The following is a 13,419-nucleotide window of genomic DNA, read 5'->3' on the forward strand; positions in this document are numbered from 1 at the left end:
TCATAGTAAGAGATGTTTGCAGAGTGTTAACTCTTCTGTAAATAAGATAATAATAGCCTTGGCTTGAGTACAAGTCATGTCAGGACAACCTGCTGGCCTGCTCTAAAATGAGCTTATGTTTTGAAATGGGAATGGAAAGCACAGATGGATATACTTTTTAAATTCTTTTTTACTCCAATTTTCTTAATCTGGATTTGTTTAAATTTACTCTGTTCTGGTTGATAGTTGCTGTTGTATTGCCTTAAAAAGCTTAAATGTGCTTGCAGTACCACTATTAAAAAAAGAGATTTTTCCAGTAATAGTGAATTTGCATTATTTTTCTAAAACATATGTCTTCAATAATCTATTTTTTTATATAATTAGAAAACTAAATGCTGCAACATGTCTTCTTTCTTTCTTAGTTAGATCATATGGTAGGTCTATATTTCCTCTGAACTGCCTTTATATCTGTGAGGAGGCAAATGTATATAATTAAGTATTTAATTAGCTTGATATATAATTTATGTTATCCTCCAGATGTTTGCATTTAATTACAGATTCTACAGAAAAAGTGCATGTTTATAGACTCCAGTCAGTGGATATTCTCCACTTCCTTTCCAGGATGTAATTTTCCTAGCAACTCTAGTCCCCTCTAAATCTCTGCCCTATGGAGATTCATACTCAGATTTTTTTACCACAGACCTGCACACTCTGTTGGGCTGTGTGTGGCTCCAGCAATCACCAGAATGTGTCAACATCACATAATGATCAGATGTCCAAATGTCAGTGTTTGCTGTGTGTCTAGAAGATGTGACTGTGGCAGTGGCATGGATGTGGTGGTGATTTGGATGTGGCAGTGATGGCAGTGTGGCTGTGTGTCAGTGGCTTGGATGTGTTGGTTTGAATGTGGCTGTGTGGCAATGGTGTGGATGTGGTGGTGTGGATGTGGCAGTGGTGTAGGTGTGGCAGTAATTTGGATGTGGCAGTGTGGCAGTGGCGGTGTGGAGGTGGCAGTGGTGTGGGTGTGGTGGTGTGGCAGTGGCAGTGGTGATGTGGCAGTGTGGATGTGGCATTCTGCTGCCCAAACCTGCAGCCGGGTGTCCCTCCCCAGTGCCCATGGCAGGCTGGGTTCAGGCCCCTCAGAGGAGCAGTGCAGGGGGCTGGGTGCAGGGGGCTGGGTGCAGGGGGCTGGCAGATGGGTGCTGGGTGCAGGGGGCTGGGTGCAGGGTGCAGGGGGCTGGCAGATGGGTGCTGGGTGCAGGGGGCTGGGTGCAGGGGGCTGGCAGATGGGTGCTGTTTGGCAGACTGGCTGTGGCAATGTTTGTGCACAGAGCTCTTGGCTGTAGAGGTAATGCTGCCTCTCCGTGGCAGGCGTGGCTGCTGTCAGTGAGTTACCCTCTGCTTTTATCTGTTGACCGTGGAAAAATTAATTTAATTGCATCTTTGCATCCCTAGCAAAGACAACAATGTATGAGTGTGTGAGTGTATGTGTGAGGGCAGTTAGCCACACATCACCCAGCAGCAAGAGTATTTGCAGGTATCCATGCTGCCTGAGTGCTCTTTATTACACTTGATCTCCACATACTCAACTTTGGATAAATAAGCTTAACACACAACCCATCATTTCTGTAAGTGCCATAGCACTGATCTGGTTATAGCATTTACATGCCTGTGCTATGAATAATTTGTTCTCTGAAGATTTTGGTTTACAAGCTATCTGATGACTTTTTGGATGTTAATCTGCTGTTTGGAAACCCTAGTTAGTGGCATAAAATGTCTGTAATTGACCATTTTTTCCCAAACATTATCACTGGTAAAAAGAAATCAGTAAGGTTATGTTACTATGTGGTGCTACTTGCTTCTTTATATAACTTTCAGTTATTGATAGACACAGGAAAAGCCACAGTCTTAATCCTTGGGTGTTCTGGCTTCATTCAGAGAAAGTTCATTTTAATACAATCAAATGCTAAATTAGAGGGATGAATATACTGGGCATAGCTGAAGAGTGAGACAGAGTTTTTTCTAAAGTAGTAACTATGAAAAATTTAGTGTGCAGATAATTCTGCACCTCGTAGTGAAATTTTAGCAGAGACATTGAATAAAGAGAGACAAGTGTGTCTAGAATTGTAATATTGGTGATGGACTGGTATTAAAGAGTGTATCTGAAATAGTAAATTTTTAAAATTTATAGAAAAATGGAGAAAAAAAGACAAAACAAAGATACGCAGGCAAACACTTCTCAGTAAAAGATTGGGGTTTTGTTTCAAAGCTCATTAAAAAACCCCCACTTGATAGTAGCAAAGTAGATCCATCTCTGTAGTTCCTCAATATAGTTGTATTTATAGCCATTGCAATATTTTCTTTTCCACAGTCCCCTAGAATAATTTGGATGGGAGGGGATGAAATCCCTGCTTTGGAGATGAATCAGTGCAAATCTCATGCTTGCAGTTAAATTTTTTTGAAGCTCCAATCTGTGAACTCTTTAAAGTGAACTATAAAACTTATGCTCAATTTCATTTTTCTACAGTCAAGCAACTCCAAATGTCTCTTCCAACAATGTAAATCAGGAAAAATTATCTTCTTAAATAAGTCCCCAGCTATAGTTGAATACACCTTAAATACCTTAAAATACCCTTCAGTACTTTGGTATTCAGTAGAAATGTGTTGGTCCAAGAAGAAATTTTAATTATAATAAATTGGTTTAGAGTTTTATTTGTGTTTATAAAGGAGTGTGTTTGAATCTGCATAAATATGTATTATCTGGTGCTTATTTAATAAAACTTTGGCATATCAATTCTCTTAAAATGAATTAAGAAAAAGCACCAAGATTTCTGTGTTCTAATTATGTTTTGGTTTCTGATGTTGTTAGGATAATCCTTTTTTATTTTAAAGATCCAAATATTACCTTTGTGGAACTCTTCAAATATGTCTTGAATATGGAATTGTTTTTATCCCTGCCTTTGTTGGAACTTTAGTGTAAATTGACATTAACACCTCAGTTGGGACAGCTTTTAACCTATTGTGATTAAGGGCTGGTTTTAAAGAGAATATTTGAACTTGGGAACATCATTCTTTGGGTTCAGACAGAAAAGGATGGAAAGAACAGTTACAAGGAATAGCAACGTTTTCTTTTGGAAAAAAACCAGAAAAGCTGAGCTTCCTTTTCCTTCAGTCACTTTTCTTTCCTACAGGTGTCCTTTATCCAGAACCTTGTGTTTTGTGTGGAGAGAGCATATCGTGTACCAGATTTTGGTGTCTGGGAAAGAGGCAGCAAATACAACAATGGCAGTCCTGAGCTGCACTCGAGGTAGGTGAGCAAATGCAGCCCTTTTAGCCAAAGCAAGTAAATGAATGAAAAGAATTCATCATGGAGTGAGCTAAAAATAATAACGCATGAAAATACTGTTTGAACTTAATTAAGGTTCTCTAAAGACTGAGGGATGTATTTTGGGAAAATGTGAACATAATTTCATCATGATGTGCATGATGAAATAACCACATGGGTGCTTAGTTGTTTGAGTATTCAAATTCCAATAATTATGTGCAGCTGCATGCATATAATTCTGAAACTTGTGTTCAGAACTGCTCAGGGTCTTGAGGCATGTGCAGTGGGATTGGAACAGAGTTCAAAAAGCTGGTTAGGAATATCCTGCTTTAAAAGGGTGTAGAATCATAAGTTTAGATTTTCTCACCTGCCCCACGGTGGGAGGAAGATGCAGCACACTGGACAGCAGCCGAGTGCCAAGCTCCTTTCCAGGTTCTCCAGATGCTGCAGGTTCTGAGCTCTGTCAGGGACAGGGAGCAATGCTCGTGGCATTTTGATGCTGGAGTTGTCCTGCTCCCCTCAGTGGAATCACTTATGTGCTCTCTGCCTTGAAGGATCAAATCTGTAATCCGACAATTTGATTTTTCTGGTGTTACTATTGTTTTCTTCACTTTTTGACTTCTGAGATTTTGTTAATCGTAAAAATGTCTATAGCTTGGATATTTAGGATTTTGAAAACGTTATTGATTATCCTAATTATCGAGGATATTGCAAAGAATACATGTTTCTTCCAGTCTTCAATATTGCCAAACAAAATCTATGTTGTCATTTGAGAATAGATTATTTTTCTTAGCCCACATGCAGGCATGTATATTTTAACCTATAGGTTTAGTTACATGTCCTTGCAGCAAAACTCTTAATATTGAGGGTTTTTCAGGGCTAGAATCTTTTTATCAATATGAAAACTAAAAAAAAAAATAAATCCAAATTGTTGTTAGACAATCTTCTTTATGACTTGCTGGTTTTCTTTTCTCCTGCTGTGCCTGTAAAATGGTTGAATACCAGATTGCATGAGCTACATGACTACACAGAGAAACAAATGCTCCTTTCCACATCTCACCTTGTAGAAATGTGCAAAAGGAGCACTGAAACTCCTGTGTCTCCTGTTTGCAGCATTCTGGTAATTCAATGTGTGAATTTTCTCCAGGGAAAACTGAGCATCTTTTAAACAGATGGAAATGGGTATGTTGTTTTGTCTTAATCTAGACAGACATTTATAGGTTGGTTTTTCTAAGGGTAAAGTTTTGTGAGATAGACTGGGCCAATCTAACAGATCATTGAGCTAGCATAAGGGGAAGCACAGAGCTTGGTCCTAATTTAAGAAGTAGACTTTGGTCATCAGAAACAAGTATTGCCCCTATTCATCATTCTTTGTGTACATGTGGATACTCTGCTTCACTATAGAAAGCTGGTAGGCAATTTCCCTGGTTCTCATAAATCAGGAAAAATGGAAGGGCAACATTTATCAAAAGACATATTTAGATATTACTGAGGAAAGCCCTGGGTACACTGAAATATTCTTTATACTTTATGTTCCAATTGTATCTACCAAAGAGAGATAAAACTCTTTTGTTTTAAATTGATGAAGCAATTATGGATGTCAGGTCTACTCACAAATGATGTATGTGGGTCTTCTGTGGTTATGGAACCCAAAGTGGTCTCTTCAGAGTCTCCTGACCCTTAAAGCCTGTGATGGAAGTCTCCATACAGGCTGTGTTTGCTTTCAGAATGAGTGGGTAATTCTTGTGTTTTATTGAAAGAAGCTTTCTTTCCAAAGGGGATGTTATACAATTGGAAGTGTGTGAATAATAGCTGCACATTATGGTCCTTGTTAAAAGATGCAGGTATTTTAAGCCTTCACAGTCTCAGTATTCTCTCTTAGTACAGCTCCAAACACTTCTGATAAATGATAAATAGCAGAACATTCTGTGGAGCACGTCTTCACTGATGTATGCAAATTGATGTCTTTTATTGGTTCAAAGGCAAGATTTGTAACAGCTTTTATTGGAGTGTGATCCCTTCCCATACGGCTGAACTTCACAGAAATTCATTTGTCCTGTAGCTGTTTGATCAAGCTGCTGTGCAGGCAGAGTGCCTCTGGTACCTCCCATATGCACTGGGAGAATTAGGGAATTGCCAAAGTGCAGCATCCTCATATTCCACACCTGGGGCTGCAGAGCCCTGCTCTTCTCTGGAGTACATAGCACATTGCTTTAGTGCTGTCCTTCCTTGTCATTTTTGGGGTTCTGTGGTTACAAAATTATTAGTGATGTAGAAATTGTTTCTTGCTTGCTTATTTTTCACATCCTCTGTGGTGCTTGATGTTCCAGTTGAAATGCACAGCACTCGGAAGGAGGCAAGAAATTGAACAAGAGGAGGATTAAGGGTGGATATACTTGAAGGTGTATTTTCATTTACATTTGCTAAAATTATGCAAATTTTAGTGTTTGACCTCAGGTATTTTACTGAGGGGATGAATCCAACAATTAAAAAGTAGTGAGAATTATGAATGTTGTTTAAGTGCATTTACTGAATCTCTTTTAGCAAGCTGGAAGTGGTTTCTCTAGGTTAGTCTCATCTTCCCCTGCCCTAAATATGGCTCAAGGTCAAATGTTACCCATGACATTATGATGGCAAGGCTGTTCTTGATAATCCTTGACACATGAAAGTAATTGGCAGCTCCAGTAAGATCTAAGGATTGCACCTGGTGAGGTTCAGTGGGGACATAAAGAAGAAACTTTTCATTTGAAGCAGAGAGAAGGAAAGAACAGGATGCTTGAAACACAATCTCTATTCTTGGAGGTTTGTGAGACTTGTCCAGTGCAGGCTGTGGTTTGCTTCAATTAGTCTTGATTATGATATCAGGCTTCAAGTGAGGTTTTGTGTTGGGCTAGATGAGTTAGATAAGTCCCTTCTAACCCATGATTTAATGATCCTGGGAGATTTCGAGAGGAGTATTTTGAGAGGGTTTGGGTGAGGTTTTGTTTTGGGCCCATCTCCAAGTAAGCACCTTTTTCTCCAGGCAGATTCCACAGGTCAGTACAGTCTGTTCATACTGGATTAATGAGTGGAGGAAGGAATGCATTTATTAAAATACACTTTGCCATTAATTCATTCTGTCAAGACACTCCATTTATTTTGTTAATTGTAGAGTATGAGGAATGTATTTTCTGTACAAAGACACCAGCATCATATTTGTTACAGAACCTCTTTAGCAATTTGTCCAACAGGAAAATTGGGCATTTCATTAATCAGTAGGAATGAAATGAATGTGAAATGTGATCACAGTCCTGGAGTGCACTGTGCTGTGTGATTGTTTACTTTTGTAAAGACACACTTGATGCAAAGGCTGTTCACAGACTTCATTTTTCTTTTAAAGTGACTTCCTCCTGTCATTTACCCACAAAACTCTTGATAATCTAAGTAATACTTGTGTGTGTGGTGAAGGGAGTGATTGACAATGTTGGGATATTTATATGGTCACTGGCAAGTAATTGTGAGAGTAGTGAAGGCTCAGAGGCTTTCAATAACTAGAGGTAGAAAAATGCTGATGAATTTTAGTAAATTATTAAATTATTATTACTAAATTATTAAATTAAATTATTAAATTAGTCTTATTGTAGAATAATGACTGAGTCTGCAAAGTAGAGATGATTTCAAGGAAGCAATACATGTTTGCCTTGAATTTCTTTCAAACAGTATCATCCTATTTTATAGACAGATTGAGTAGTTTTGTTATCTGGATACCAACTGAACATTTATTACTTCTCTACCTTTTATCAGTAGCTTTTTGTCACTCTGAAAATGTATCATGTTGATATTAAGACTGTTACTTTAAAGGGAAATGCAAGATTTCAACATGTGATACAGCCTCCAGTGTGCAGGATTTCTCTGATTTTTGTTTTCTGTATATGTATCTTGATAATAATACTGAATTCCTCTGAAAAGTTCTGTTCTGAGTCGTCATGCCAATTTATTTGATAAATGTCTAGGTGATAATTAGAATAGGGTAATTTTTAGAACAATTACCTTTTTTTTGGTATTTGAAACAAAGCCATAACAATAATTACATTCCCAGCTCTTCTGAGTTCAGTTTATTTCTTGATCTGCTTCTGCAGTTCTAAAAGCTTTCAGCATCAGAAGATACCAAACAGAGGCAGCTGCTCAGGGCAGGCTGTGGCTGAGCTGGTCAGCTTCTTTCTCTTGTTGAACAATTAGAAATGAAACCCAGGGGTATTATTTCTGGCAGTGTTTCAGAAAGGAGCATGGGAGTTTATAAATGATAAAATGTGAAATCAATCTAAAGTATTTCTAATATTAGAACCAACACAGGTAAAGTAATACTTAAAAACCAAATTCTATAACTGCATGGAATTATTTTCAATATTTTAAGTGTAATCATAATTGGATCCCATATTTAAAATATGGATTTGTTAGCAATCATTTGAAATTTCATATTTTACATCAATGGATAGTAAAAATCAGTTTATTTAGAGTAAGGTAAAGATTTTTAAGGTAACATTTAAGGTAAAATGTTTGCTTCCATCTTAGAGTGCTGCATGGAGTATAGAAAAATAAAGATTGGAGCACAGTCCCTGTTTGCAGATTTCTGCCAATTTAATTGTTGTAAATTCTTTGCTGGGGTGCTGAGTGATGTTGTTTGTCAGTATAGTCACAACTCCTCTTAGGTAGAAGTGAGGAATTGTTAGTGCTTATTATCTCAATATTTATCATAACTCAGTGTTTCATTAATTAGTTTTAGAAACAAAATAAACAAAGCTTTGTTTCACTGGATGCTCTGAGTCTGTTGTACCAGATTGCCTAAGAGAATGTCAAAGGTGTTTATGGAATGAGCTGGACCTCTGGAGAGTTTCCAGGCCCTGCACTTGTGTGTCACCACTGAGGGACAAAGGCCTTTCCCTGCCTGAGTGTTTGCATTGGACAGAGCTGTCAGAAACCTGGGACTTTCTTTGGGAACTGGCACTGTTGGGAAATAGCTCCTGTAACATTTCACTTTTAAATGCCTTGTGATGGTAACGTCTGGAATTTTGGAATCAACATGCAAAAAATGTGGTGTTTCGTGAGTGTGTTAATTATATAGTTCCTTACTGCAGTTGAATGGCCATAAGTAAAGTTGGCCTATCTCTAATTATGTATTCTTTAAAACTGAGAAAAAGAGAGGAGTGAAACTGAAAGGAGAAGAATGCTTCTTCATTTTTTTTCTTTTAATACTCACAAGGAAAATAGAAAACTACAATTTTTAAATGAAATTACTTTGTTATAATGTATATTTTTATTTGTACTGTAGAATTTACCTAATGTTTAATAAATTATTTTAATATAAAATTTGATTTTTAAATTATAACATTATTAGTGATTTTTAATCCATAGTGTCTTAAAATGTGAGTGCTACCTTGAAGTCTTGATGGAATTTTTGGGTCCTGTTTTCTTTGTGATGAAGTGAAGTAAAAGATGGTTGATATCAGAAAATCCTTCTGCTCTGAATTCAGATTGATGAGTTCTTTTATTATACTGAAACTAGAAATCAGTCTTAAAATTTCATGCTGGAGAGCTGGTTTGAAAAATGGTGCTGAAGTGAATCCTCTGTCTCTGCACTGTTAGTGAGACCTCGAAATACATAATGCCAGCTCTGATACAAGGTGAGAACAGAAGTTCTTTTGCCAGATGGTCTCTGACAATAGAAGACAAATAAAAATGCTGAGTAGTATTTCAGAGAAAAGAAAAAAACAACTTACCACCTAAACAACCCCAAATCTGCTGCATCATCATTTTATTAGCATAAAGGTTAAGCACGAAATTCAAATCAAGAAAAGATCATGGCACTGTCAAGTGTGTGAAGTTTTAGCCTGGGCTTGAATTGTGACACCTCTGGGTTTTTGTTTTGTTTTCTCCTCAGCTCCGTGGGACTGGCAAAAGCAGCTTTAGAAGCAATTAATGGCTTCAATCTCTTTGGAAGTCAGGTAATTGAAGTGTTTGTTTTCCCTCCTTTTTTGTTAGCAATAATGATTTACAGGGTGGATCAGAGGATATTTTGAAGTATTTAGCACAGTTTGTTAGATTCCAGCTTTAAAGTTAGTTTGCAAACTGATTGCTGCTGTTTCAGGTACAGAATTTATCTGATAAAATCATTAGTCCTCTTACTATCAAGAATCACTTGGGATTTTTCCTTAGAAAAATTCTGAAGTGGTTGCAGCTTGGTCTGAAAAATAATTTTGTTGCCAAAATGGTTTTTTTTCTTCAGAACTGTATCTGTTGCTGATACTAGAATATACCTCCACCTTCAAGCATTACCTTCCTTTTGTCTGCTCCTTTCATGTGGCTTTTGATCAGGACTTTAAACAAGCTGCTTTTATATAATTCCACTTTTTTACCTGTTTTTAATTTCAGTGTTGCACAGCCCTGAAGTCTTTTCTTACCCTTTCATGAGGCTTGGATCAATTAGGAAAGCAAGCCTTTTCTCAGACTTTTAGATCTGCTGTGTATTCCCCTTCTAAGTGCATCTTTCTTTTTGGTGCTATAAGTACTGTAGTCTGTGGCTAAAATAAAAGAATGCTCTTCCAAATTAATGGTTTAGAAAAATGTATGTATGGAAGAGAAAAGCCATACATTTTAAAAGCTGATGTCAAGTGTTCAGAACTAGGAGGTAGTAAGAATCTTCAGTAATGATCAGACACTCTACATGCATTGTTATTCTTTCAGAAATGACATTTATCTATAATCTTTACTTTCCCAACAGTTTCAAGCACCAGTAAATGTGGATGTTGAGGTTTTTTTCAATTTTTTTTTTGCTGAATTCTGAAATGTATGAATAAATTGCTGAAGCAAGACCAGTTTAAATGCTTTGAGAGATTATTTCCGAGCTCTGTAGTTGGCATTAACAGAACCCATTTTGACCTTCAGTCTATGCAGAGTTTGCCTTTGTTCTTAACTCCAGCTGTGTTCCAGTGGCTTTGAGAAATCCCCCTGAGCCCCTCAAGAGACTTGTTTGCAGCTGCACAGGTACAACCTGCAGAAATCACTGCTGGGGCACCACTGCTCAGAGGAGCATGTTAAAGGCTGACCTGAGTTGTTTGTGTATGAGCTGCATGCCCTCTATTGAGTTGGGCAAAAACTATTTTAATTTTTTTTTTTTCATAGATCATGTCTCTGTAAGCTTTTCTTACTCTAGAAGTTTACAGTCTTTAGAGAAGTGAAAAATAGTTCATTTGTCAAACAAGGTGCTTGTGGGTTTATGAAATGCAAATGAGCCTGCTCCTGAATCCCCAGAGAATCCTTCCCTGCAGCACAGACTGAAACTGCACCTGTAGGCAAGTTGTGTTCAGAGTTTGTAGATGAGTTTAGAGATTTGGGAATAATCAGAATCTGGATTAAGAAGAAAGTTAACAAATCATCAAAGCCAATATGATTATTTGTGCACATTCTTATTGCAGCACTAGTCATTGTATATCTTGCTAGAATGACTGAGAAAGCAGATTATTTTCCTTGAGGACAGTGAAAAAATTGCTTAGGGTTTTGTTTACCCTAGTAAAGCAAAAGCTGAGTATTTTTATGATAACTATGTACAATTAGAGTGCAGTTAAATAGTAAGTAAGAATAAAACTCTTGGGAAAGGCATCTCAGTGGATGGTAGTACTGGCACACAAAGAAGGATGGTGAGATATTTATGTAGAACTTCACTGGAAATTGAAGTTTTTAATAATTAGAATGGTAGGCTCTGGAACAGTCTTCCCAGGAAAGTAGTATACCAAAGAAACTGCTGTTTCAGAGAAATTTGGTCGATTTATGAAAAATTCTGGGATCTATGATTCACAATGGATTCACATTGACTGTGTCTGCCAGTGGGGGAGTGATCCTGAGATTCATTATCAGTTGCAACATATATGAAGATACCTGTTCATTAACAAACCTGAATTTACAAGAAGTTGCCTACTGGTAATAGTTCTAAATGCTGTTGATTCTGTTTAAACTCTATCTCAGCCAGGGGAGTTTTTTTTTAGTGTTTCAGGAAGCATCAAGAAATTGACAGAGAAATCTAGTGTAAAATTACTGATTTTATTAGGGAGTAGACTTTGCTAAGAAGTAGGTGTTGTTAATGCAGACCTTACAATAACTGAAAAGCAGACCATTTTTATTTGCTTATCAAAGTCCTTTTCCAAAGCAGTACCTGCACTGAATATCCAGTTCTTTGTATTCTAACTGACTTGTAATGAAATATTCAGCATCACTGTTTAGAACATTTCCTGCATTCACAGGGAAGAGCAACTACTCTTTTTTGTTTGTCCTTAATACAGGCTCCGTTTTTCAAGAAGTAATATAAGAGTTCATAGCTTGAATGAATCATAGAATTACTAACCAGTAAAACATTCAGCTACCAAGCAATGACAAAATCAAACACAGAGCCAGTGAGTTTGAGCAGGATGCACCAACCTTCCTCCCTTTGCCTTCAACAAATGCACTGTTGTGTTGCCAGGGCTGCTCTTGGTCTGTCATATTTGTGGATTTCGATGCCCATAACCGGAACAGACAAACCCTGTGCTCGTTGCTGCCCCGGGAGTCAAGGTCTCATGTAAGTCATTAAAAGAAATTCACCTCAACAGAGGGTGGAGAAAACAAGTGGATGGTAATTCTTAGTGGTCCCTTCTGATCTGCTTGAGAACGGTGAAATTTGCTGGGAAGGTGTTAAATTTTTGCTTTCAAAGTTGTTTTTCTGAACAGGAATTCCAATGGTGCTCTTTATTTTTTTAATACTTACATTCAAATGGTAACTTCTTGGTAGCTTTCTAGACAATTTTAAAATAAAATTTGAAATAAGTGAGATTTTCAGCCTTGGGGATTTGTTTTTCTTTTGGCCTAGTTTCCACTATACACTTTTGAAACCCTTTTGTTTTAGCTTTAATTCCTTCTTTTGTCTAGGAAAAAAGCCTTTAAGGTTGGCTTATCATAAATTGCTGAATGTGAATAATTTCTTGTTAGAAGCTACCGTTACAAATGTATTTCCTTAGTGAGTAAATCTAAGTGACATAAGTATAGATTAGTTAAAAAAACATCTTTTTCAATGCTAGCATCAAAGGTAAATTTGGTGTTGGAGAATTAGTAATTTAAAATGAGTGATAATAGTGTTCTGCTTTTTTATTCATTCTGGAATATAATAGCAGTTTTGTTCATGAAACAGGCTATTAATCTTAAACATTAATAGTTTACTTATTGTGTAGAAGAATTATAGCAGAGTTGTAGTGCTGGATAATTAAAATAAAAGGCACTGTCAGCTACATTTTTTATAGTCAAATGGTCTTTTAGAGCTCTTGCTGTTTGTTATTTGCTAAAGACTTGAAATATTCCAATGGGAGCTGATTTTATAAATTATTCCATAGAAATCTTTGTGTTCTTTTCTTCTTTTTATGGGTTCATGTCAGTCATATTGGCAGAAATTTTAAATAGTTAAATATGTTGACTATATCAGCAGAAAAGAATATTTTTATGTGTGTTTCTGGAAGCTTACCTGTAGAGGTGATGCACTAGTTAGTAACTTTTCTTGTGTTTTTAATTCATAAGAGATCCACATGGTTCCTGAGAAGGTTGCTCATATTTTTTCCTGTAATTATTCCCTTATCTTCTTAATCATAAATCAGATAGGCTTGTTTGTTCCAGCGCCCTAAGAATATTTCTGAAAAAGCTGTTCAGGAGTGATGATTTAATCATAGGTACTTCTCAGCCTTGCACCTTTATGAAATATTTGTGCTTCTTTTTGTGCATATGACACCCAAATGTTTTTGTGTTTCCTCCAGGAGTAATCTGGAGAATGTATTTTAAAAATAAACAAACAAAAAAATCCCAAACCACAAAGTTTTGTAATGTTTTCAATTGTGCCTGCACGTTATCAGCTGTAAAACAGGTGACATTCAGAGTTAAACGAGTTCTCTTCTAAATTGTATATCTGCACATTTGGTTTGTAGTTTATCCTGATACTTCCTAAGGAGTTTTATTTTGCACACTATTTTCCTCTATTAGCACTATGATTTTGATAAGATAATGTTCCAAATGTATATTTCACTTAGTAAGTCAAACAGCTTTTGTTTGTGCCTCAAATAATTGTC

General features: G+C 36.7%; 1 protein-coding gene across 7 annotated transcripts in view; it reads left to right on the top strand.

Annotated features, from left to right (window-relative positions):
* The window catches only part of PHKB (phosphorylase kinase regulatory subunit beta), a 68,644-nt gene that overhangs the window by 14,548 nt on the left and 40,677 nt on the right, over positions 1-13,419 (top strand). For all 7 annotated transcript variants that reach the window (XM_014882510.2, XM_014882501.2, XM_088171870.1 and 4 more), the window contains 3 exons: positions 3,171-3,286; positions 9,222-9,285; positions 11,796-11,891. In XM_014882510.2, the coding sequence (XP_014737996.2) occupies positions 3,171-3,286; positions 9,222-9,285; positions 11,796-11,891 (276 nt within the window). The remainder of the gene's footprint in view (positions 1-3,170; positions 3,287-9,221; positions 9,286-11,795; positions 11,892-13,419) is intronic.

Source organism: Sturnus vulgaris, chromosome 12 (assembly GCF_052056855.1).
Source record: "Sturnus vulgaris isolate bStuVul1 chromosome 12, bStuVul1.hap1, whole genome shotgun sequence".
Classification (NCBI taxonomy): domain Eukaryota; kingdom Metazoa; phylum Chordata; class Aves; order Passeriformes; family Sturnidae; genus Sturnus; species Sturnus vulgaris.